We start from the raw sequence: 26299 nt of genomic DNA on the forward strand, positions 1-26299 counted from the left end.
ATGTCAGACGAGTCATGCACTGTAATCATGAGACATGTAACACGGATCAGACATGCCCATTGGTCAGGTGCAGCGAAACATCATGTCCGGTCATGTCAGGTTTGCTCTAACAGCACACGAGCAGATAAACCTCATAAAGACCCATATGGATGCAAGACTGGATCTTCCCTCCAGCCACACAGGAAGTGACCTGCCACCCATACAAACACTGTGACTTTGACTGGTTGTCCCTCTGGGCACGAATACTTGAGTCACCCATGACCATCTCAAGGAGAAAGACTGACCAATGGTGAGCTCAACAAGCAAGTCATCGTCGTTGTCATCAAATGTCCAGTCTGATCACATTTGACCTGACCTATTTAATCAGGTACAGAAAGTTTCACAAGACACTAGATAGAGTTTGTATGTCATTTACAAGTTCAATGCTGCTACAAATTTAAGGAAATAAAGGAAAACTGCTCAAGATGGAGTTTTGGCTGTGAACTTTGCTAGATCTCTGGATCTCAACTGATTAATTGTTACCCAAAAATGGGTTGCAGGTTTGTTATGATAAACTGATAAATCACTAAATCAATTCTGCTCGTTTCATTTTACTATTCCGTCTATGCAGTTAACACGTAATACTGATCAATTGAATTGCTACATTTAAAGGACTTTTTATTTTTATTTAACAATCAAACAAATAAGTATGAAAAAAAACAAACAAAAAAAAAAAACTAGTATGTCATAAATCTGTTCTTTTAAAAGCAGAGAAATGTATTTTTCATGAACTAATACCAGAGTTCAGTCACTCTCATTTACAGTCGTCAAATCCATTTATAAGAACCACTATTTATCAAATGTAGAAATACCACCTTCCATGCATACAAGTCCATTATTCTTATATACAATACTGGAAACTAAATTTAGTGTATAAACACCAGATTATGACAAAAGCACAAACAGTTGCATGAGTTGAGAAATACCTGTGTTTGTGTTTTCAGTTTTTCTCATTCTGTGGATTTTGTTGCAGATTGAAATCTTCATATTTTTGGTTTTCTTGTTGTTGTTCTTTGCTGCTAATCCATTAGCGTGTCTAGCTTTAGCCTGCTAACGAGTTGATCTTGCATGACAGATACTATATATACTGTATACTACTTCAGAAAAATAGTAAGTGAAACAGCAGGCCAACTTGTTTTAGAGAGCAGCATGCTACAAACAGTCACATGAGCTCACTACATTTGTCAATTTGTCACATGATTTCAAGTTGCATGTTTAAATCAGTAAGTGCCTTCAGTTTTCATACTTTGCATTGTTAATCCATTTTGGGTAGATAAAAAAAAAAAAATAGAATGTGTCAGTCTGATCAAATGGTCAAATTTGAATTCCAAATAGTTTACATCATTTTTCAAAAAATACATATTTAAACAAATGAGGTTTAATGTCTGAAATACGAGCCGCAATGTTCTGTAGAGTGGCAAGGGGCCTCTCACCCACATTTCCCATGATTCTCTCTGCTAGTATTGAGATGACTTTAAAGGTGAGACACAAAGCTCTGAACCGCCAATCAAAGTCCGTCCTCCATGCACAAATAACCAATCTGCAGCCTCCCTCATCAGCGATTCCTCCCAGGATTCAGATTTTGTCAACTTCTAAAAGAACTCCAGGACGTGGTTGTATTTTCCCGGTTGTTTTTCTTATGGTAAGGGTTCGTTTCTGCAGCGTGAGAGTTCTCGTGGGCTCTAGACTCTGCTTTTAATGAAGTAAAAACAACTCCCACACAAGTTCGCAAGTGTTTCTGAGCAAATTCTGAGATGATTACAAGTGAGCGAGCCGAGGGTGGTCTCTGACTCCTGAGGAAAAGCTGCTGTTTTTTTTTTCCTCCTCTCTTTTCTCCTGTTTATTTTTTTTCGTTTTTCACACACCGATTCGGCTGTTTTAATCACCCTGCCTTCTTTCATAATCGATACGCGGCTTCTCGCCAAATCGGCGTTTGCACTAAAATGAAATAATTAAACGAGTCCATGCCACACGAGCGCAAACAAACATTTCCACAAAAAACCCATCTGAAATGCAAAGGCAGAGAAACGACAGTCCTGGACTTGGTCCAGATCTGAAACATCACATTTCACAGGTCTTCAAAGATGGAGGCCGTACAGGAGACGGTGAGTTAGGTCTGAAAGCGAGGCATTTGAAGTTGTGCTCACCAGGAGGCAAACGCAGAATCCGTCCGAGTCTTTTTAACATATCACAAATCTTTCAACTGATTGCAGCAATTCCAAAAAGAAAAAACAACATCAAAAAGATCACGGCATCCTGACCGCTTCCCGCCACGACACGACCGGCGGAAGAGACGGCGGCCGCATGTAGACGGATGCGTGGCTCTCGGGGTCGTTAATGTATTTGCGGGGTAATTACCAGGGCGAAATTTCTGCCTCGCCCTCAAAATGACATGCAAATGAAGCGCGCATAAAATTAGGCCGGTGAATAAGTGAGTAATTGAGCCTCCAAACCTTTTCTTTTGTGTGAGGACGTTTCACACTTTCTCAAAGCCTTTCTGCTGTTTCCTCCATAATGGACGGGGTTTGAATCGGGTTCACTCTCGGCTCTTTGATCTGGTATTAAAGGATAAAGGAAAGTTGAATTTTTATAGATTAAGGTTTCAAAGCAACAAAATGGCCAGGACCTTTTTCTCCCTCTTTTATTTCAATTGAGCGAGTCAAGAGTCTCTTTGCCTCTCAAGAGCCGAACTTCATAACCGATCGGTAAAAAAAAGAAGGAAATCTCTCCAAAGAGCCTGGAGGATAATTATGAGAAGGCTAATGAACTCGACTAGACTTGTAGTGTCAGTTTCTGTTTCACACGAATGACAGAGACATGGAGGTTTGCTCGCATATGAGTCAAAGTGCGAACGCTGACCGAATATCATTTGTGAATGTTTTACATTGAGCTGACGAGACATGCACTTTATAGAAAGAGGAAGGTGTTGTATCTGCATCTGCATGAACATTCACTTTTTACTGCAGTTATTACAACGTTTTCGAAGTAAAACAATGTTCTATTGTGATTGTTCCGAAAATAGTCTCTATATGACAGGTGGCTACAAAATGAGAGGGACTGATGACGTCAGTTGAAAAGGAAAGTCACTTCAGATGTTGAACTAAAATAACATGCACTAACGAATCATTTACAAGAGCGGGAACATGCATTAGCCCTCTCGAGCTGCTTCTCCTCAAACTGTCCTATGAAAATTTCAGCAAAAAGGCCAAACATATATTTAAAAATGAAAGTCTTGTGTGTTTGTGGCGTTTTGAACAGATCATTTTTGGTGCTTTGGATGTCTACTGAATCAAATTAAGAAAGTTTGTATAAAATTGTGATTATCCAACAAAATTTTTTTTTTCAATGCAAAATATAATCATGAACTGAATATTTAGCATCAGTTGTAAAATTACTGTGATTTAATTGCTTTTTCATTATTAAAACCACATAGTTCTATTAGTATTTAGTTGCACAGTGAAAGCTCAGTAAAGTCTCTGGCTAAAAACCATATAAACACTCTATTCGACCATTTTAAACACAGTGATGAATGAAATTAATGTACTCACAAATTGTTTTTCTCTCCCCCTCCTTTTTTTTTCCTTGGATCCTTTATTTTTTATGCGATATTAAGACATGTAATTAACACGAAGAGCATTAAAGGGGCTCTTAACTATAATTTGCAGTTCATGAACTGTTTTTAAAAATTACACTTAATATAATTAACTTCTGTCATTAGGCCTAATCCCCAACGGCTGTGTGTGAATGCTTGCCTTAAAAAATTACATATAGAAGGAAAGATGAAAAAAGACATAGGTTTCCATGTCCCTGAAACAGGTCTGATCGCATTCAGCTTTGCATTTTGAGTCCGGAACATGCAATTATCTGACTGCAAGGGGCAACGGTGGCGAGTCTATTATAAACAGCCTGCTCGTAACACACACGCGTTTATGCCAACCTGGCAAGTAAATTGGCAGCAGTCGGCCTATAAACGCTGAACAAGTTAAAGAGTAAGTATGAGGATGTTAAGTCTAAATTACTGACTCTTAAACTGTAGCATATTTACCCTGACAGACAGCTGTGGAGTCACATGACTGTATCAGCTGCATTACCGCGTAGTGGTACGGTGTCCATCAAGGTTCTGTCCTGGGTCCAAGTGAGATCCGTTGCTTTGACTGTTTGTCAGTGTATGTGAACATGTTATGAGGGAGGGGGGATCTATGTCAGGATAACTGACCGCTAATCTAAACAGATATGATTATAACCCCTGCGACAGGACGCCACGCGAGCACAATTCCACTCCCCTGGAAACGCGTAATGAAGGATGTTCCTGGTCCCCAGCTGAGACCCTGCAGTCAGAGCCCTGATCAGGCATCTAATCAGCACTCAGCTGCACACACACAAACACACACACACACACAACCTGCTGCCTGCCGCTCAAATCTGTGTTTCTGCATATCAAAGGCTCCATAAAACGTGCTGGCAAAACCTGTAATTACCTTTCTCCTCTTTTAGACGAATAGCCCAAATAGGCTGTTACTGTAGGTATGTGTGTGTGTGTGTGTGTGTTCAAGGCAGATGTATGCATGTGCATGTTAGTTTGTTCAGTGATAAATAAATGTTAAAAGGTAACTACTGGTGGGGTAAAAGTTCATGTAAACATCTTAATACATTCTAAAATAAAAATAAAAAATAATAAAAAAAACATAAGAGCTAAACTATTAATTTAATATAAAAAGAATTATTAATTGGCCTACAATTAGCATGTCAAACATAATCTTAATTTCTTCATTTATGTAATTATAATGTAATATAATTAAGTATTATAAGTATAGGTTAGAACTACATTTCTGACAGTCCAGAGCTCAACAATGGTAACACACATTGTTTTGTATACAAAACAGCACACACATGTGACATTCGTGGCAGTCGTGGCCTAATGGATAGAGAGTCGGACTTGTAACCTGAAGGTCGCAGGTTCAAGTCTCAGGTTTGGCAGGAATTGTTGGTGGGGGGAGTGAATAACCAGCACTCTCTCCACATTCTCCACTCCACACACATGACTGAGGTGAGACTCTTGAGCAAGGCACCAAACCCCCAATTGCTCTCCGGGCACCGCAGCATTGGCTGTCCACTGCTGTGTGTGTGCACTTGGATGGGTTAAATGCAGAGCACAAATTCCAAGTATGGGTCGCCACACGTCACTTCACTCACTCACATTTTGTATTCTCCCTCTCTCTCTCTCTAGTTGATACTTTGTTTTATATATTTACAGTTGGTGTAGTTTATATGATTTGTGTTCTGTGTGTGTGTGTGTTTCTCTCTGGGCTGAGCAGCTGTTGGCCTCTCGCTGCTCATCTGTCTGTCTGTCTGACTGTACGACATTGAACCATCTCTCTTTGTGAGTGCCAGGCCCTCCACACACACATACAGGACTGTACAGGCAGCATATGGGAGACATGAATAATTGAGTTAGGTCAAAAGTCTGAGTCCAGCAAAACTTGAGGATGAATCAGAAATTTTGACTCATTGAATAATGTGTGTCAGAAATATTTCTATAATATTTTGACTATGAACTTTGTAGAATATGATGCAAAATAAATTAATTATTACATTATTTTGTATAATGTTATATAATAAAATATTTAATAAATGTATATGCCCAAATAACAGTAAACATAACATTAAAGCCATGAAAAAATGAAATACATGGAAATATGGGAATGATGTAGTCACTGAAACATGACACACATGAAAACTTTTAATATTAAACATTTCAGCAGAAAATGTCAACGACCAAAATTTTTTTTAGACGATATGAAACATATTTAGTCAGGTGTGTTCAAACTTTTGATGAACAGTGTATGTACATGTTTAATTTATTTTCAGTGTAAATGAATATGATTCAAATATATATTCAATATAAAAGACCTGCTCTGTTTTTTTAGAGAAGAGAAGATTTGAGAACTTCTGTAACATGTAGAAAATACTCATAACCTAAAATGTTTATTTATTCATTTTAATTTGTTTAATTTAATATAGTTCCATTAACTTTAATATGGTTTTAGTGTATTTAGTGTTTATCTTTACAGCATTTATTAATCTTAATGATGATTTTCACTTATACTAATACACTTATAACATTGTATAAAAATTAATTTAAAAAAAAGTTGTAAAATGTATTTTGAACTAATATTAATTAATACTGGCCAATAGTATTTTAAAATAACATTAACCTAGATTATCAAATACTTAAAAATTGTCTTTACTTTTTAATTCATGAATTATTTTATTAATGCACATCCAGCCTTATTTTAAAACATTTTCATACATGCATTATATTTTTACAAATAATATACAGAATGAAAATGTATTTCTTTTGAATACATTTCTTTTGAAACCTGATTCAGAATACATTATATATATATACATGTATTTATTTATATTATATAATTATTATTTAAAGAAAAATCATTCATATATTATCAATTTCCTTTTTTCCATTTCAATAATTCATATAGGCTGATACTGATAAAATGACAATATGCTGTCTAAAAGGCTGCGCTGTGTAGAGGCATGTGTTAAGTGTGTGTGCGTGCGTGTGTGTGTGTGTGTGTGTACTTGTTTATGCTACATTGTGGGGACCAAATGTCCCCACAACGATAGTAAAACCTGACATTTTTGACATTGGGTTCCCCACGAGGGGAAAAAAAAGAGTATTAAAAATAGTAAATGATGTTTATCTGAAAGTGTAACAATGCAAACAGGTTTTCTGTAAGGGGTAGGTTTAGGGTTAGGGGATAGAAAATATTGTTTGATCAGTATAAAAGTAATAGAAGTCTATGAAAAGTCCCCACAATTAAAATAAACAAACGTGTGTGTGTGTGCGTGTGTGTGTGTGCTGTTATATTATCTGTGAGAGTGACGTTTGTTTTTGCATTGGAAGGTTTAAACTGTGCAGGAGAAAGATGTTTGAGAAAAAGACCGAGCCAACAGCAACATGAGCTCATGAGAGAGAGGGAGAGACAGAGAGAAAGAGAGACAGACAGACAGACAGAGAGAGACAGACAGGAGAAACAGTGCTGTCTGTCTCTCAGTGCTCTGTACAGTTGGTGAAAGAGCAGCAGTGAATCATCAGACAGAAGAAACTCCAAACATACCAACACACCCGCCAAAACACACACACACACACACAGAGAACTGTACAGCAGCCTTGTGACTGTTCAGAGTCGTTTGAGTGATTCAGAGAATTATTAAGGCCTTTCATTTGTAATATTTATTAACCCTGTTATGCATGAATGTCGTTTCTCCTTCACATCAGATATGTTGAACTCCTGTTGTCATTAATAAATAACACAATGGCATGTACAGTCATATTAAATTATAGGTAAGGGTTATCAGAGCTGATAGCCCTGTGGGCAGCACTGGGTTTGAATCCTGACTAATCTAAATACAAAAGCTAATTAATATTTTAAGAGACATTAAACACATGAAAAATAACAACAACAGCTGAAAACATCAGAAACACGCATCCTTTAAAAAAAGAGTCAACACTGAAAAGCTGTTCTACATAAATACAGGAACTGGCTGATATTACTGACTGCTGGAATTATGACGTTTTTTTTTTTTTTTTTAATTATAATGAACAAATGAAAGTTATATTGGAAACACACTGTGGCTGCCAAATATGTCACACTGTACTATAACCTGAGGCACAAAACTCCTTTTTTTATCCTAATTATGAATGTTAGTACAAATATACTGTAAGGGGAACACCAGGACTAGCTGTCAAAATTGTTCACAACTTGAGTCTTGTTTTTTTTTTTTTTATCTTTGTTTGTTTGTTTGTTTGTTTCTAGACATTTCGAACTAAAACTCCAATAACACTTTTTTTTTTGTAGAACTGTGCAGTTTTTTTTCCCCCACAAATGTCACACTTTTTCGAGCAAACTGTCACATATGTTGCAATTTTACACTTTTATTTTTATTTTTCTAATTGCAGTTTCAATGAGAAATAATTCTGCTACAAATTTTCAGTAGCTGTTCATTTTATATATTTGTGTTCATGCAGGAATTGATTTTGATTTTCAAAAACAAACCACCTTGAGAAATATTCACTGGACTAAAAACTCTGACAATTCTTTGTGTATATGTATGCCATTTTATAATAAATATAAAAATAAGTTATAAGTATTATCAATAGCAGTAGTAGTATTAGCCACAGTTTAAATACTGTTAAAATCTCAATAAATATTTGAAACTGGAAAACTGAATAGATGAAAGCTGTTGTGATGTGGCATCTTCAGCAGACTTTTTATTCCTTTTTTTGTCATTTGCAAACTCAATTGATCAGGTGAGGTGAGGAGAGAGATGGCTGGGCATCTTCAGTGTATGTGTGTGTGTGTGTGTGAGCGTTTGATCTGTGCTTTCATATGCATATGCCGTAGGAACTCAAGACACTTTAAGCTGTCTCTCTGTCTGTCTGTCTGTCTCGCTCTCGCTTTGTTCGACAGGTTCTCTGCTCTTTATTTGAAGAGTTCATTGAAAACCTGCTCGGCCTTCATCGGCTGTGAAGTTGTAGGAATATCTAATGACGGAGCCTGAGAATCACCTTTGAAAGGTGAAATTTCCGCCGCTCTCATAAAGTCAAAGCCAGAACTGAAGCGGCGAGTGTCCTCTAAAACAAAAACACATGAATATATGGACGACGTATGATAATTCAACCCACACGCTCACTCACATTCACACGCCTTCTTGAAAAGTTCTTTAATTTGGCTACTTTTATTTGAGCATGGTCATTTCCAAGAGAAATTACAAATTAAAAAGTCCATAATACTCTTACAAAGACATTTCAGGAAAGATTTGTGTGTTTTCAGTCATGATATTATCATACATTGGATTTCAACTGTCCCTGTTCCACTTCGACAAAAGACATGAAAGTGGATCTCTTTTCTCTGTTTTTTTTTTTTTTTTTTTTCAGTTGAAAATACAGTGTTCTCACAATATTGTATCAAAAGTTCCCAAATTTTGGAATTTCCAGTAACTGGAAAAAAAAAAAAAAAAAGAAAAAAAAAAGAACAACAAAAACTGAAATGAAATTGAAAATTGCATTTCACAATTAATGTTTCAAAACACAATAAATGCTCTCATCAACTCCAGGTTCCATTTTACTAAAATAGATCTATTTATTGAAGAACTATAATACTGTACTGTACAGTATGAAATAAATAAAATCAGGAGATACAAAATGGGCCACATAAATAAGATGTTATTTAAACCTACAAATAAAAGGATGCAATTCTGTCATTGCAAAACGGTTTGGTGTAATACTGAGAACAAAATTGCACAAACGTCGTTGTAAACTAAAGAGCTGCTGTGCTAACAGAGAGAACGTGCTGATCGGAGAGAGAGAGAGAGAGAGAGAGAGACGGCTCGGCGTCACTCTCCTCGAATACTGAACAGGGTTGGCACTTTAGAAACGCGCTGATTAACAGGTTTGCATATAAGGCAACAACCTTCCAAAGGCTCCATCCGTCCGTCGTCGTCTGTCCCGGTCGAATGGTCGTTCTCTCTCCAAACAGTCTCTTTAAGACTTGAAATCGTCAAAACAAACGGAATACTGTTACGGTCGGTCCTTCATGTGAACGGCCTAAAAGAGTGTGTGGCGAGGGCAGAAACGCATTAAATACTGATCCCCTGCAGCCCGCCGCGCCGCAGATGCTTTTTTAACACTGTATAAATATACATCGGCAAATAATTTCATTATTCTCGTAGTGATTATAGAAGCAGAGTGCAATTTTTGTACAAGTTACTAGTTTGTGCTATAAATACTATGGAACACATGATTTTAGGATGGTAGCACCACACATACTTTAGGCCTTAATACTGTACACATTTTTAAAACTTCATTTATTTTATTTTCCTTTTTTTTTCATTTTTGCATAATGCAGCTTCGCAGGCGACCCGTCCCCCGAACGTGTGGCTACACCGCGTCCTCCACGCCGTCCTCGTGATCCGATTTGGATTCGGTTTTGCCGTCCACGGAGCTGTCGTCCATCGAGTGCTCGCCGTTTTCCTCCTCGTCCCTCATGGTGTCCCCATCCGTGTCCATGCTTTTGTTTTCGCTCTCCTCTTCCTCCTCCTCAAACTCCTCGTCTCGCCGGCCCATCTTCACAAACGCTCCTTCCACCTCCTTGAGTCGCTCCCGAATGCTCCCGTTTAAGCCGTCTCGCAGGATAGGCTCCCGCTCTTGGTGCTCTGGGTATCCGGGTGGAGCGATGCCTTGCAGGTACGCCCGGTTTAGCAGCAGCTCCGTGGGCTCCAGGTGACCCTTCTCTCGGGCTTCTCTCTCGGCCGCCTCGCGCTCCTCCGCCTCTCGTTTGCAGTATGAGTATCTGTGGTTCATGTGCTGCGAATACGAGCCCGAGTGCGAGAAGCGCTTGCCGCATTTGTCACACTGGTAGGGCTTCTCTCCGGAATGCAGGCGGCTGTGTTCAATCAGATGATGCTTGTGTTTAAACGCTTTCTTGCAGATCTGACACTGGTGCGGTCGTTTACCTGCGGAAACACACAACGACAAGATTGCACGCGGTGAGCGAGCGAACACGCACTTCTCACAAACACACAGCAGATCTTGCACGCTAACCAAAATAAACACTAAATAAAAGGGTTCAGATGAAAACAAGCCAAAATAATCCAGTGTTATGAATGTTTGCCTTCTCTGGTTGCAGTTCTGCTTGACGCGCCGCCGTCTCGTTTTGTGTATTTACTCTGTAACATTCCCTCACAGAAGTGAAGCGTGAAGCAGCGCAGGGCCGCAGCGCTACAACACTGCAACATAAATAAACCAGCGCAAACCAAACAAACACACAGAGCTGGAGCGCAGGAACAAACAAATAGAGGGAAATGCGCTGGCGGATTCCTGCTGCGTAACTCTTTTTCTGTCGTGTCGTGTGCTGCGTTATGCGTGAGGTGACGTGTCATGATCTAACGTCACGAGAAAAGACCTGGAGAGACTAGAGCTGAAAGAGAGGGATGGCATGAATGAAAGAGGGAAAGAGCGAGGGGAGACGCTGCAGTCAGGTGCACGAGACAAAAAAAAAAAAAAAAGCCATCGAAAGTGACAGAAATGCCCCAGATATTTAATTGCTGGGGTTTTATGTAATATTTGCTATATTTCATCATACTCTCTTCTAGGCCAGTCGAGCGTCTCTGCAGACGCTGTAGTGACCTGTAGCTGTCAGATATCTGTATTCACGCTCTCAGAGGTGACTGATGTTCAATATGCACATAATATGAAGTGATTTTTTTCATGAAAGCACTGATGGAAAACAGTTTCCGAGCTGTATAATTTAACAGAAGACCGGACAGTAAAGCAAAATGCAATTTAGCTTAAATGTTTATGTGCTATAATATTTGTGCATCACTTTTGCATTTTATGTTTTGATTGTAAAACTAACATCCATAATTATTCAAATAGTATTTTTAAAACGTGTCAAATAGTGTAATAGTGTTTATTTTTATTATATATATATATACACACATTTCTATAAATTACATTAACATTTAAAATTATTGTGAATATTTAATATATAATATGTTTTTGAAGGCAATGTAAATTTAAGCAACATTGTGTATATTGTGGTAATTTTAATACACTTCATATTTGACATTTAATGTTCTTTAAATATATGAAATATACATTATTTATTTGAATATAAATTATTTATATGAATATTTGGCACTTATTTTAAATGAACTGATTCGAAACATTTCTGTAGCATTTTTCATATATTAAATAATTAATTAAAAAGACATGATGTAAATGCTGTGCTGTATTACTTAAAATTGTTATACCGGCGTACCGCATACCACTTCTTTATGTTTTATAGTGAGAAAACATGCATTAATTATTTTAGCAATTATTTTTTTCATAAATGTCATAAATTTTAAATATTTAAAATACATCCTTAGGTTAAAATAATGATTTCTCTGATTCAAAAACAAATACTTAAATATAAAAAAGGCAGAAAAATATTGAGATATAATTGTTTGTGATTTATTGCCTATAGTCTGAACTTAACATTTACACTGATATGCTATAATATCAGTCCTACTCAGAGCTTTACATTTACTCTGTGACGCATATAACTGGCCAAGAGCTGACCGCAAACAGCACAGGAACGCACCGCCATAATACACGATCACCCACTCGCAGAGAGAGAGAGAGAGAGAGAGAGAGAGAGCACAAAGACAAGAGAGAGACAGGGAAATTAAATAGTTGTATTCACGTCAGTGGATTCATTCCCATGTCCTTCCAGACTGACTGTAAACGGTGATGCAATCAAGAGAAAGAAACTGTGTATATGTGTGTGTGTGTGTGTGTGTGTGTGTGTGCGCGCAGTTACTCTCCTCCTTTAATTCACTTTTATTTTACTCTTTTATTCACACTGGCTGGTCTCTGGAATAGAATGTGACCTTAAGCTCCATGTCTACAGCCGGCATGAGTTGCACATCACAATGCATCAAAACAAAATCGCTCCCATTATAATCAATGAAGCTGTCTAGAGTTGCTTTCAGCTGACAGACGCTCCGTTTGTATTTCTGAAGAGCTGTAGAGCTGCTCCAGCCACTTTTTTCTCCCATCCATCTGGAAAACAATTATGTTATAAACAAAACCTTATATGTGTGCAATGAATTTTATTCTAGAAATGTAATTCTTGATGTTTCTGGCCTTTTTTATTTAAAACGTCTTCTGTTTTTAACCCCATGCAGTTTTATATTTATATGCACAAATATTCTGTATAATTATTTTTTAAATCAATTTTTATACAAATGGATTTCTGTTGAAAATTATTAATTTCAATGAAAGTGTAGCGTCAAGCTTACAGCTGATTGGTCAGTGTTAAAAAACAAATCCAGTGTAGACATGGTGTCAGGCTACATTCACACAACAAAGTGTCCAATCCTGATTTACTGCACTTCCCCAACAAATTACACATTTTTATCATATTTTATTTCAAAATAAAATTAGAAGAACTTCTCTTCATTCTTATACCTAATACAAATTCAGGTATATTGCTGCATTTTTCAGTGTAATAATTAACACAGTGAATACACTATTGTATTCCTTTCAAGGGTAAATCAAGTTAATGACAATCGATGCTGTTATGACAACTGTTAAGTTAGACTGCCACAAAAAAAACATTTAAAACCTAAAAATTTCACATTGAAGTCATTTAGCAAAAACGATGCCCATTTATTTTCACATTTAAAATGCAATTTTTCCTATTATAGTCATCCAAATTAAATTCTAAATACTGTAAATAAATGTGTGGTGTGAATGTAGCCTCTACTAACAGTGTAAAGGTCAAAGGTTCATGCTCCCGTTCACTCTCAGACAATTCCAGAGATTATTCAGTCCAGCTTCTTGTTTGTTTGTTTTTTTCTAACTGTTTAATTTTGCTTAATTATTTTCTTAATTTAGTGCAATGTCAGTGTCATGTTTTTGCCACATTAATTACATTTACAAATCCTCTCACTGACTGTCAACAGGAGAGAAACATGTTAGTTTTTACTTAAAAAGGAAAAAAGAAAACATGATTAAGGTAGTGGAAAAAGACAGAGCGAAAGAAAGAAAGCAAGAAGCAGCGTGAATATTCTGGAGTTAGACAGACAGTTATTAAATGATGGTGTCTAGAACAGTATATATACCTGTGTGTTCATATTTGTGTCTGAGGAGGGAACTGCTCTTCTGGAATGTTTTGTCGCAAAGGTCACACGCGTACATACCACTTTCTGTTTTCTTAATCTTCTTCCTGGACAGACAGGCCTCGGGGTCGGCCATATCATCTAGACTGCTCAGATAATCTGCCGGCCCGTCAAGAAGCTCGCTCTGGAAAGAGACGGCGATCGTTAGCTCCTTGAGTTTATTATTATTTCTATTGTCATCACACAAAGCGGTTCACTCTACGGTGCAACAATAATAAAAATAACAAAATCACAAATGAATAAGCATTAGAATAAAACAAACATAAAAAATAAAACAAACTGCTGTTGTCAGAAACAGTTGCTTACAATTATGATCAATTACAATTCATAATCTAAAATAATATATTAAAAACAACAATCTAATGATAATTTTTAAAAATATTTTAATGATTATTTGTAATGAAAACTGTTCATATTAAATTGTCTTTTTTCTTCTTCGGAAAAGCACCCAGACAAAATAGAAAATAAACTGTAAATGAGAGAATGGATCAACAGAGAACTTGCTTGTTTCATCTATTTATGCATTTCATGATTTTCTATATTTTTTAACATAAAAAGATTACAATTTAGCATGTAAATATGAATAAGACATGCATTTCTCAGCTAAAACTGGAGTAGTAGTCTTATACAAATTAAACATTAAAATGTTTGCGACCTGAAAAAAGCATGTAAAGGCAGGATATTGCAAACGGGGCCTTTCTCTCTTCTTAATCACACCTTATTCCATATATTTGCATTCAAATTTGGTTTAATTTCATACATGAAAGGGTGTTAGCGCAGTATTTATCTGAGCAGAGATTACCCCGATAGGCTTAAACTTAAATTAATGGGGAAAAAATATTATTACATTAGAAGCTAATAACAATAAGAAGAGAGTCTTAGTAGGGAATATTGCCACAGTCCTCTAATTTCAAACGGTAATGATTAAATCAAGAGGGGCACAAAATGGCCAAAACTGCAGCGACGATGCCCTCATTAAGGACAGCCGGCTCTGGACTGACAATACTTCTGCGCACTCTCTTTTAAAAAGCTCTGTGCTATCGTTCCGCAATCAATTTGAGCTAAATGCCCTTAGCTGTATTTTTAAAATCTAATTTAATAACTTAGAATAGGAAACATTATTAATACTTTTTTATCAGAATGGTTTCCCCGATGTTAAACAGCCCTCAGCGCTGAGCTGTAATGAACATGGGGAGTGTGCATTATTAATCTTTATGCTCAAGCTCATTTCAGCTTTTCTCGCTGTAGAAATATAAGGGAAAAAAGGAGCAAAATGAAAAAAGGGGTAGAAATAAAGAGATATGTCTAAGGTTCACTGATTCTCTATGTCTCTGATGTTTCTCACACCTGAGATGGGAAAAAGAGCAGCGGCGCCAGAGGCACATCTACGCTAGGCCGCCGAACACCTGCCACTTTGACGCTTCCTGCTCTCGGTATCTTGGACGAGCCACTCAAGGGCTGGCAACATAACCGTCACCACTAAAAAAATGGCGTTCGGCACTAGAGGCATCAACGTCTACCACAGGAACCGCGGTTCTCTTTCACTGCCTCATCCGCCGCTGGGCGTGAGGTGAGCTCCCCTCTCCCGCTCTGAGTGGCTTTTAATTAGTGTCTGAATGAAGCCGAGCGCCACTCACCCGAGGGATAGAAAAAAGAAACACAAGGCCTGAGAGTTTATGAAACAGAGTGTCTGTTATTTACCTGGAACCCTGGCTTCCGCTGGTATTTTCTTCTCTGCTGCATCTCGGCGAAGCTGGCCGCCCCCGCCGCATACGTGTAGGCCATGTGCGGCAAGAAGCTTATCTGTTCGAGGCTGGGGTAGGGTCTCAGCCCCGGGAGGCTGGCTTGCACCGGGGGCATAAACGTGGGGGGCGGAAACGCGCTTTGGGGTGGCAAGGAGGTGTACAGGGGTTTGGCAGCGAAGGGGTTCAGACCAAACATGGGGCTCGAGCTTTTGTCCAGATTGCTGTTTGCATTGGGGCTGCCAAACTCCTTCTTGGAGAGATAAGCCAAGTTGAGCGGCTCGTCTGCATGCTCCCGAGGCATCACGATGTGGTTATGGTCAGTGGGGGTGCTGTTTAGCTTGGGTCGGCTTTTCACAGTCAAGATGTGCTTTGGCTCCTTCATGAGCTTTGGCAACGAGAGGTCAAGAGGTTCAGCCTGCAGGTCCTCGGAGGTGAAGCTGTTGGGTGTGTAAGAGCTAGTGTGGGAGTTTTTGGAGGAGGCGGATGACAAGTTTAGAGGAGATGGCGTGTTGCTTCTGGAGTGGTCCAGCTTATCCCCCAGCGGCTTGTGGTTGGAGAACTGAGGAGTTTTGGAGAGCCTGAGTGGGGTGTCGCAGTTGTTAATGTTGTTATGAAGCTCGGGGATGGACGGGGATGTGATGCGGTCAGTACCTTTGACTAGGGACATCGGAGAACGGATGCCTAACGAGTCTTTAGTGGGCGTGTGAATGGAGACTGGATGACCAGACTCCACATGGTTCCTGTCTAAAGGAGGAGTCCTGGAATTAGCGTACTGAAAGACTTTCCTTTGCTCAAACCACTCTTTTACAAATTCCTGTGGAAGGCCGACCGCTATGGAGATTTTCAGTAGTTCTTCTGAGTTGGGCTCCATGTTCATGGCGAAATAAGCTTTCAGCACTGACATGTGGTCCTTGTAGGGACTGATAGGGCCGTTGATGCCCTTCTCAGGGATGATGGATGGGTGCAAGAGGCCGTGTTTCTCAGCAAACAAGCCGGTTTTGTTGGTCGAGGCGTTCTGAGCGGGCTGAAGCACGGCTTTGATTTCCTCGTTCATCTTGCAAAGGTAGCGCTCGTGCTGGTGCAGAGGAATGGGGCCAGGGAAGGTCTCTTTGCAATACTGGCAGGAGAAGGGTGTAAACATTAGATTATTATTATCGTGCATTTTGTCCTCTATACCCATATCTAGCATATGATTTGCCTTCTCTTTCTTGATATTGCTAATTTGCCTCTTAGAGTCTGTGGTCAAGCTCTGAAGGCAGGCTTTGGCTTCGTTGACCTTCTCAAGCGTGTAGTCTATGATGCTCTTGGTGGCACCGTTGTGATTGATGAGTGGAAGAGTGTTCTGGGGTCCACCGGGAGAGGTGAGTGCTTGCTTCTGTTCCTCTATGTGGGAACCCAACTCCTTCATGTACGCCTTCAACTTGGAGATCTCCTCTGGCTTGCAGTCCATCTTTTGTCGACAAACTGTGTTGTCCACGATCTGCAGGACCTTTTGTACCTCGCTCAGGTTGTTTCCCAGTGATGGGTATCCCAGCATTTGCCCCTCCATTCCCATGCCCAGGTGCTGAAGGGGACTCTGGGAGTTATGAATGCCCAGTGGGCTTCCTCCCCTCACACCACCATTCAGGAAGGGGCTGCCTGTACCGTAGCCATGAGATGCCATCATCAGCTTATAGTCGTTGAAGTCCAGTGGTTCAGATTTGATGTTGAGGTGGTTGGACTGGTCTTGCAGACCGAGGGGTTTGCCATTCTCCAGTTTGTGTCGTAGCTGTGAAATGGCGGTGTTCGTAGGGGAGGACGATGCAGAGGTCGGAGATGAACCCGCCTTCAGGTTGTTCCTCACCCTGCCGTTGATGGCGATCAGTCCGATGCATTTCTTACTGCTTATGTGTGAACTGTAGGACCCGGAGTGCGAGAATCTCTTCTTACAGTTTGGACATTCGTATGGCTTCTCACCTACAGTGAAGAAAGACAAAGAATTTGATCACATCAAGAAGCAAGAGATGTTCTTATTGACTTAAAGTAATGAGTACGTTCCCTCTTTTCATCGAATAAAACTTATTTAATGAAGAGATGACAAAGAAAGAACCTATTCATTCTCATGCAGAATCAAGAACATTCTTATCTAAGGCAATGAGTTATGAAAGAAAGAAAAGGACGTACCACTGTGTATCCGCAGGTGCTCCTTTAGATGGTGTTTGTATTTGAAGGCCTTGCCACATTCAGTGCATTTGAACTTGCGGTTGCCAGAACCCTGGTTGAGAATCTGGTGCTGTGGATGAGAAAATATTCACATGAGCCTCTCTTGCACAAACACACAACAGGCAAGATTTCAGTGAATAATTTCATGATGGGCCAAATGGCTCCCGTTGTAAAGCGGCATCTTGCTTTGGTTGGGTGCATCTGAGCAGCGATAACAGAGCATCTCATACCTTTTCATTTCCTGACTCTAGAGCCAGAAACGCTGCATTGGCAGCGAAAAAAAGAACAAAAAGAATCCTATTTTTACGACTTTTTTCCTCATTAGGGAGGCAGAAATGATCCACTTCATCTAATTTAGCATAATCGTTCCGAATAAATCACACATATTTAACCAACACATCCTTCAGATACCTGTGCAAAGAGTTCATTACGCAAAAAGGTGGGCTCGCATAAATGTTGCAATTTCATAATTGGACACAAATTTGTAGACTGTTTAAAGGCTTCAAACGTCTCTTTAATAATGCGTGAATGCGGCTCGTAGGCAGGCACTTCATTTGCTGTTCAAAGGTAGAACATGAGCGCTGCGCCCCTCGCATTTGCAATTCAAAGCAGAGCCTCGAAAATCAAAATATAATAACAATAACAACAACAACAATACGGGCGTCAGTGCAGAGAAGCAGAGAGCGCACCAGGCGAGCACAATTAATTCAGAGTGGGAGGTGAGTATGTCGAACGGGCAGAGGAACACAAAAGGCCTGTGAGCGCCGCCCATGATCGGCTCCGACAACTGGTGGGGAGAGAGAGAGGCCCGCATTCCGCTGGAGACAGATGGCATAAAGCACAGGACACAGGGAGGATTGTTCAAACAGCGGCAACCTTCAAACATCAAGCAGGGAGCCGGGCGGCCCACGGCGGGGAGGGACCCCACCATTCGCTCATATGTTGCTGAGTCGCATAAACAAACAGCAACAGCTGCTTTACGCCCCCCACCTTCCCTCTGAGGATGGAGGCAGGTTTTGGTCCCACCATCACTCTCAATGTGATACAGTCACTCCGTCGGCCTAATTGTGAGTGGCAGCAGCGAGAGGAGAGGGATTTTTCCGCCCGGTGTGATGCACTTGCGCTAAGTGTGTCAAGCATGATGTGGGCGGGGCATTTGATTGGGTATTTGCATGTTATTGGGCTTAGCAAGGATCGGTAAACCAGAGTCACATACACACATAGAGCGCTCTACTGCACATCACGGACGGATTTTAATGGCCATCAGATTTTCAGAAAACAGCAAATTTTCAACAGGAAAGTCTTTCAAGATTAAGCGCACAAACAAAGACCAACAAATAGGAAGTAATTTTGTGGATTAGAGAGGTCACGGGTGCAGAATGGGCCATCTGTTCATGTTTTGAGCGGCTCGTGGCATCAGGTGAAGAAGTTGGCAGCTCGTCGTGTATCAAATCATTCTGTTCTAGTCAGAACGTCATGTCTGAGAGATAAAAGAGCTGCTGTACCTCATCTCCGTTGATTACAGGAGCAATTCTGATGTCACACTGCGCTTTGAGTCGTAAAGATAAGTTTCAAGTGGTGCAGTCTCTAGAGAGATCAGCGTGTCACTTTGCCTTTACCTGCTTTATTTGCCAGTAGAGACCCAGTGTATCTACCTGTTTATACAGGGGAATGTGTCTTATATTTGACACGACAGCCACAACAACCCATATAATGCGTGTAAATAATGCTGCGACAGATTGTTAAGAGAAAATACGCAGAGTGCTTGGCTCATGTTTATCATTTACGCACATGGAAATGATGATGTGTTACTCTGTCACCGCAGAGAAACTGATTTTTAAAGAACATAAAAAAGAAAACCTAAAGAGCGGATACAATTTCTAAATTGGAAATTAACACAGTCATTCGATCGTGAATATAAGACTGCAGAATCATATCAGAGCAGGCCATCAAAAAACCATTTAGACCTCAATTAAGGCTATAACCATTAAAAGATCTGCATCTTCAAAATGCCATGAAAAATTAATAATGATTGCCAATCAAAATGATATCTTTTCTCCGAGGGAATACAGTGCATTAGATATAGAGCTAGAGCGAGGCGGAGAGAGAGCGAGAGAGGAAGTGTGGCTCACCTGATCTCGTCCTGGCTTGTGTGTGGCCATATGTCTCTCCAGCTGAGTGCGGTAAGCAAACGTGTAGCTGCACAGAGGGCAGGCGAAGTTCTCCTCGTTTTTCTCGTGCCGGTACTTGATGTGTTCCTTTAGGGAAGTCAAGCGTTTGTAACCCCGGTCGCAGTAGGGGCAGGTCAACAGTTGGGCGAAAGCATCTGGAGTTCCAGGTGGCAGGTCTGCAGCAGAGAGAGAGGGGCAGCGGGCCAAAAGGTCAGCAAATCAATGGCAGCGAATGGGCGCTGTGCCCAGGGTGGTACGAGGAGGTATCTGTACAATCTGCTCCACTGTGTGCCACCGTCAAAGTTGGCACTGCCACCCACACACGCACTCACGCCAATGCATGAACACACACAGTAGATGCGTTCAGATTCACACAATTCGCTGAGTTTTGCTCATGGGCTTTATGTGACGGAAGAAATATGACACATTCATGTTTTAAACTATTTTCCACTCCTAAAGTGGGAACATACTAGTTACAGACAGATATGTTAGCCAGGCCCATAATTAGGATGATGTTTAACCATTTTAAGATCATGGCATTGGCCAACAACAACAAAAAAAAAAGAAAAAAAAAAGGTGGTCAATTTCAATATGAGCATTTTGGGAATGGATAATATAAATATTGTGCACATTTTAAAGAAATAGATTATGAAATTAAGTTGAAAATAATTGTACTAAATTGTGTCCATCTCATTTATATGATAATTGCAGTTATAGCATTGTTTTAGCCACTAGCCACCTCTGCTCTGTAGATATTAAATAAACATATTTAATATTAATATAAAAACATTTGTTAACACTTTACTTGAAGCCTTATATATATATATATATAATGCATTATAAAAGCATTTAAATGCATTAATTATGCCTTATAATGCACCTCATAATATATTGTTTGATCTCATGAATAATTATAACCACAGACAAAATCCATTATAATGTTGCCCTTTTTTTTTACACCTTTAGAAAGTATAATGCATTAAAACAATGTATTGCACTACAACAAGAAATCTGCAAATAGTTTGGTTACCATTATTTCTGAAAATATATTATACATCATAACATACTTTGAGATGCATTAAATCATCAAGTAAAGTGTTACCAAACATTCTTATATTAAAATTGTGCTTGTGTTGGTTCTATGCAGCTTTTGGTAACATTATGGTTTTTGTATATGGGTCGCCACTTGGTGTCCAAAATTAAATCCGGGTCTGGGAGCCACAGAATTGACCTTGACTTCTTTGGATTGTGTCAGAATAAACTGCTACTAACCCTAACCAGCTAAAAGCAGTTGTTTACAATGGTTTAAACCTGAACACAGAGCGATTGCTGTCGGCGTTTGGGGGCCAGTTGTGCTCTCTCTATTGTAATCACTTCTGGTGGCTCGCACGTCTAATTTTTCACACGTTCTTCATAAGAGAGGTATGCGCCATAATGCGCCCCGGCTGCCCCCCTCGGGATGGGAAATTTAGTGTTTATAATTTCACCACTCGGACAGCTGCACCTCGCTCTAAAGGTAAACACTCCGGCATGCAGCCAATCAGACGGCGGCAACAGCTGCCCGACATTCTCACCGTTCTCCTCGTGTCCGTTGGCTTCGGGCGTGGCGAGGCGGGAGCGGGAGAGTTCCTCCGGTGCCTCGGGGTAGATGATGGCTGTGTCTCCTCTCTGGAGGTATTCGGCAATGCTGACCACATGACTTTCACTGTCCACCAGTTTACGCTTCCCAAAGAAATCCTCAAACTCAGTAGCGCAGTGAACGCTCTTCGCTAGAAACACAGAGAGAGGCAGCGTTTGAATAAAACCTGGATTCTTGCTTGCATGTGAAAAATATGGTGCACTGGAAGGTGACGGAAACATGCAGCAGCAGCTGTGATAAAAAGAATGCAGGAACATTAGAGAAATGTTCTGGGAGGGATACATCTAAATTACTGCCTTATCTAGCCACCTAATGGCCACTAAAATAAGAAATATGAGTTAATCTAACAGGAGAAGCATTGGAATTGTGGAAAAGCTTTTAACGATAAACCCTTTTTTCTACTTTTAAGTGTATTAGAGGCAGTAAGACAAGGAGCAGAAACATATGCTGAAATCCCAACATCACTTCCTAGATCGCTAATCGAACTCCTAACTAGGTGGATTCTGATAACTACGTTAAAAATGAGGGGACATTTTGACAACAGGGCTGAGGCTATGTGCTTTTTGCCAATTGAAAGTCGTCGTGAAAATGCCCACAGAAAGAAAAATCACAAATCAAATGTCTTTACAATCTCAATTGTTTCTTAAAGACAGCAGTGAGATTGAATAAAGAGTTTTCCTGCTTCTCAGATGTTTCTCCTGAGAAAAAAAGATTCTTCTAAAGGTTCAGAAGAAATCTCAACAATGTGCTCAGATTTGCCAAGATATCAAAGTCAGCAATCAAAAGTCGGAGATCTCAGTGTGAATCTCATCAAATGATCAAGCTGCTCCACATTCATTTTATAGCTCTATACTCTTACTGGATGACAACTAGTCACTCGTTTGCAAATCTTAGGAGAAACATCTGAGAACAACAAGAAACATCATTGAGAAGTGAGTATTGAGCTGTGAAAAAAAAACAAAAAAAACATCCTCTGAGCAATAAAATTTGCTCTGGGAGGTGCTCATATGGAAAATTAGTGTATGTACAAAATAGACACAAAGACAGCGTCATAATTATTTCTCCACATCATTTCTCTACAAGAGCAGATACAGGAAACTGAAGGTGTTTTACTTTATTATGTAACAGAATATTATCTAACGGAGAATAAATAGCTCTCACCCGTTCGTCAGACAAGTTAAATATTACAGCAGAGAGACAGTGCATGTGTGGCTTGAGTTTTATCAGCTACCTTTTAATTAGGATGAGCTTGTGTAAGGTATAAACTCTGCACTGAGGTTTGTCTGACAGTAAACATTTTATCGTCTCATTTGTGCAAAGGTCGAGCCGCTGGGCTGTGTCGCTGTCAAAAATGTCTTGAAAATGTCAGAGAGCCGGCAGCCCTTTAACATTATTTAACAGAGCAAATGATTTCCCTCCTCTCTCATTACTAGACCTGCCTCGCTATCATTCACGTGAACACGCGTGAGCGCCGCGGCCCGACAAATGAACACGTTTAGCTCCTCGCTGCTGTGGGTTTTGCGGCTTACATGATCTAAACAAATCGAGTTTGCGCACAAATTAGATTTTGGCCTGAAATGCGATTTGGGGAAGTTCGCGCTCGCAGAAGAAAGCGCTCTAAAGTCGACGTCTTAATGTTTTCCTTCCGCTCCTGATGCTCGAGCTGAGAACGGCCCTCCCTGCAGAGGAGGATCGTGGGCCGCACAGCGGAGCCGTTTATCTCTGGAGTGTGTGTCTAACATTAGAAAGCTTTATTAAAACTACACATCCTTCCTCCTGAACTACATCAGCGATGACAGCTCAAACACGGCCTAACGGTGTTTCTCATAAAACAAACCCTTGTGTGTGTGTGATGATGTCAAACAGAGAGCAGGAATCACTCGGATGATTGTGGATTCATATGAACAATGTTGATGTGCTTCTGCTGCGTAAAAGCAGTGGAATCGTTTTTAAGTTAGACGTTTCAGTTTGCATGAAATGCTGCATCACAGACATGCTAATAGAGCACAACGGAAGTAAATCTCCATGCATTTTCTCCAAAGGGAAATGATTTTTAACAATAACCTATAAAGACAGAACTGTTGTGAGCTCTGAGGTTGTTAATCAACGATATATGCTTGTGTTGAACCCATCTGTTCATATTAATTCAACAGTTTTAATGTTTAATAGCACAATAAAGACTACATTACCCATGATGCTGTACAAAAATTCCACCAATCAGAGAGCTGCAGCGAGAAAAGTGCACCATTCCCATGAAGCACTTGAACAATGTAATTTAGTCTCCCTATGCTCTCAAAATACTTACATATTTGTATATATGCATATTTTGCAGTCAACTTAAAATATGAAGTTTATTTGCAAAAACAGATAACTCCAAAATCTTTTTTTTTTATTATTATTATTGCGTTATCATGTTTTTATTGTGTTTTATTGTGTTAGCCGTTTTTTTTTTTTATCATTTTCAATCTAGTCAAAAAAACAAAAAACAAAACTGCGTTTCATTGAGGAATGCACAATGAAAAAACATGTTTGAGAATTGTTAAAAACGGAGTTATCTATTTTTGCAAATTAACTCTTTATATATTCTTTCTATAAATTCAAACAACTTTAAATGAATAGTTTTAGATTTCTCAATCGTTTTTAATTCCATTCGTAATGCTTCATGGGACTGTAGTTCTTTCCCTCACTAAAGCCATTAAGCACACATTGTCTTTTTGTCTGATTTTCTTTTACTTTCAAATAAAACCATATAACGCTTCATGGCTTAAAGACTTTTTTTAAAATCCCAATGGCAAAAATGAATGGGAAAAATACTTCCGGAACTAGGGCTGCTGAATAAGTGGGCGGGACTAATGCACTTTATATCAATACAGCAAATCAACATGGTCACATGACTCACCTGTACCGTTCCCAACGGGCTCTAAAGTGGCATCGGGCCCCATAGTGTCATAGTCTCCCTTCAGCTCATCTGTAAAAGAGAGACAGACAGGAGAGGAGAGTCTATTAGCTCACTGACACACTGCATCTGGACAGAAAACATCTTGTTCTGCATCTCATGTAGGACTCAAAATGACCCACTTATTTACACTGACAACAATCACACGAACACACACACAGAGCAGAGCGCGCTGGGAAACAAGCGAGAGCAAACTCAGAGATCAGCTCAAGAATGTTCCATCCACCTGAACAAGCAAACAGAGCGAGAGAGAGACAGATAGAGAGAGAGACGGCGAGGATGAGTCTTCTGATCTCCAGTGCACTGATCCGCTGCTGCTCCGTGTCTCTGGCACACAAACCAAACACCGAGTCTCTAATTAAACCACTGACATCATGAGAAACACAAACGCAGAAACACATCACTGCATCAACTCTCTGCTTCAAACATCATCATTCTGAGATCAGTTATCAGGGTTTTCACTTGCTATTGCAAGGACCTGAGAACATATATTAATGATACAATTGATTTATATGATGAAATTTTATCATCTTTTCTCTGGTGATCACTGTCTACAATGCGAATGTCAACTTTTTTTTTTTTTATATATATAAAACTATATATACTGTACTATAAATATAAATGCACTATTTATTTATTTATTTATATATACATATAAATACACCTTTTTATAGATTTTATGGGGATCAAAAAAAATTGCATGGCTACATAAAATGTATTCATTCATAAAATAAAACTGTAAAAATATAATGTGTTAAATGCATCAACACCTTAGAATTTATGTTTATAATTTAGATATTGTAATTTATTCCAACAATAAAAAATTTAAAATTAAAATAAAATGTTGTGGAACTATATTACAATATATTTAAAAACCTATATATTTAAAATAACATATATTAAAATGTGTTTTTATTTATTATTTTTTTATTTTTATTTACAAAAACAATAATAATAATAATAATAATATATTACTATATAACAATATATTATACTATAATATTATTTTTCAATTATTATTTTTACATTTATGCATTCATTCACTTTTTTATGAATTTTTCAATTTCTTTTGATCTTTCCCAACATCTTTTTTTCATTCTGCTGCACAGAGCTTTTACTGGAATCCACAGTTTGGATTTTTTTTCTCCTTCTTGTTTCTATCAGTTTTACTATCAGTGTTTTGGGGGGACAGGGGGCAAATATTCCAGTAGGAGGTGAGCTAGTCCTCCTCAGTTTGGAGAGCCGAGGGAGTTGTGCTCTCGTCTCAGGCCGATAAATCAGTTTTGAGGTGGTGGGTGAGTAAACAGGCCTCTGAAGGAGACCCGTGTTGAATCTATTTCTCCTGATGATTTCACTCCATCTATTCGGTTTACTCTCAAAACATTCACGTCTGTACAGACCGCTAGTGCGCTCTATGAAAACACACGGCTCCCGTCTGAACCTCCTGACTCTCTGAGGTCCTTGGAAGGATCCAAAATACAAGAAAAGATGGAAAAAAACCCAGAAAGACAAGGGTGGGGAGGAACGCAGGTGATTTATTTAAAGACTCTGTCAGTGATAACAATGTCACACACTAGTGAAAGGCATTATGGGAGATGAGAGCGAGTCAAGGACAACACCAACGCAGCAATCTGACTGACCAGAGCAAACAGACAAGAAAAGAGCGAGGGAGAGCGTGCTGGGCTTATCTCAGGACAGAGCTATGTGCTGAGGTACCAGTGCAGACACTCCGGCACCAAACGCGAGAAAAAACAGAGACACAGAAGGAAAGTGCCCACAAGTTTGGAAAGAGCGCACA

General features: G+C 39.4%; 1 protein-coding gene across 8 annotated transcripts in view; it reads right to left on the reverse strand.

Annotated features, from left to right (window-relative positions):
• Positions 1 to 8780: 8780 nt before the first annotated feature.
• Positions 8781 to 26299, reverse strand: part of zeb2b (zinc finger E-box binding homeobox 2b) — a 102285-nt gene continuing 84766 nt past the window's right edge. For 6 of the 8 annotated variants that reach the window (XM_058778378.1, XM_058778379.1, XM_058778377.1 and 3 more), the window contains 7 exons: positions 24445 to 24513; positions 21481 to 21675; positions 19868 to 20082; positions 17697 to 17805; positions 15490 to 17489; positions 13732 to 13912; positions 8781 to 10575 (listed from right to left, as the gene is read on the reverse strand). In XM_058778378.1, the coding sequence (XP_058634361.1) occupies positions 10001 to 10575; positions 13732 to 13912; positions 15490 to 17489; positions 17697 to 17805; positions 19868 to 20082; positions 21481 to 21675; positions 24445 to 24513 (3344 nt within the window). In that variant the 3' untranslated portion in view covers positions 8781 to 10000. The other 2 variants (XM_058778381.1, XM_058778383.1) reach the window with 2 other exon arrangements.

This window comes from Onychostoma macrolepis, chromosome 06 (genome assembly GCF_012432095.1).
Source record: "Onychostoma macrolepis isolate SWU-2019 chromosome 06, ASM1243209v1, whole genome shotgun sequence".
Classification (NCBI taxonomy): Eukaryota; Metazoa; Chordata; class Actinopteri; order Cypriniformes; family Cyprinidae; genus Onychostoma; species Onychostoma macrolepis.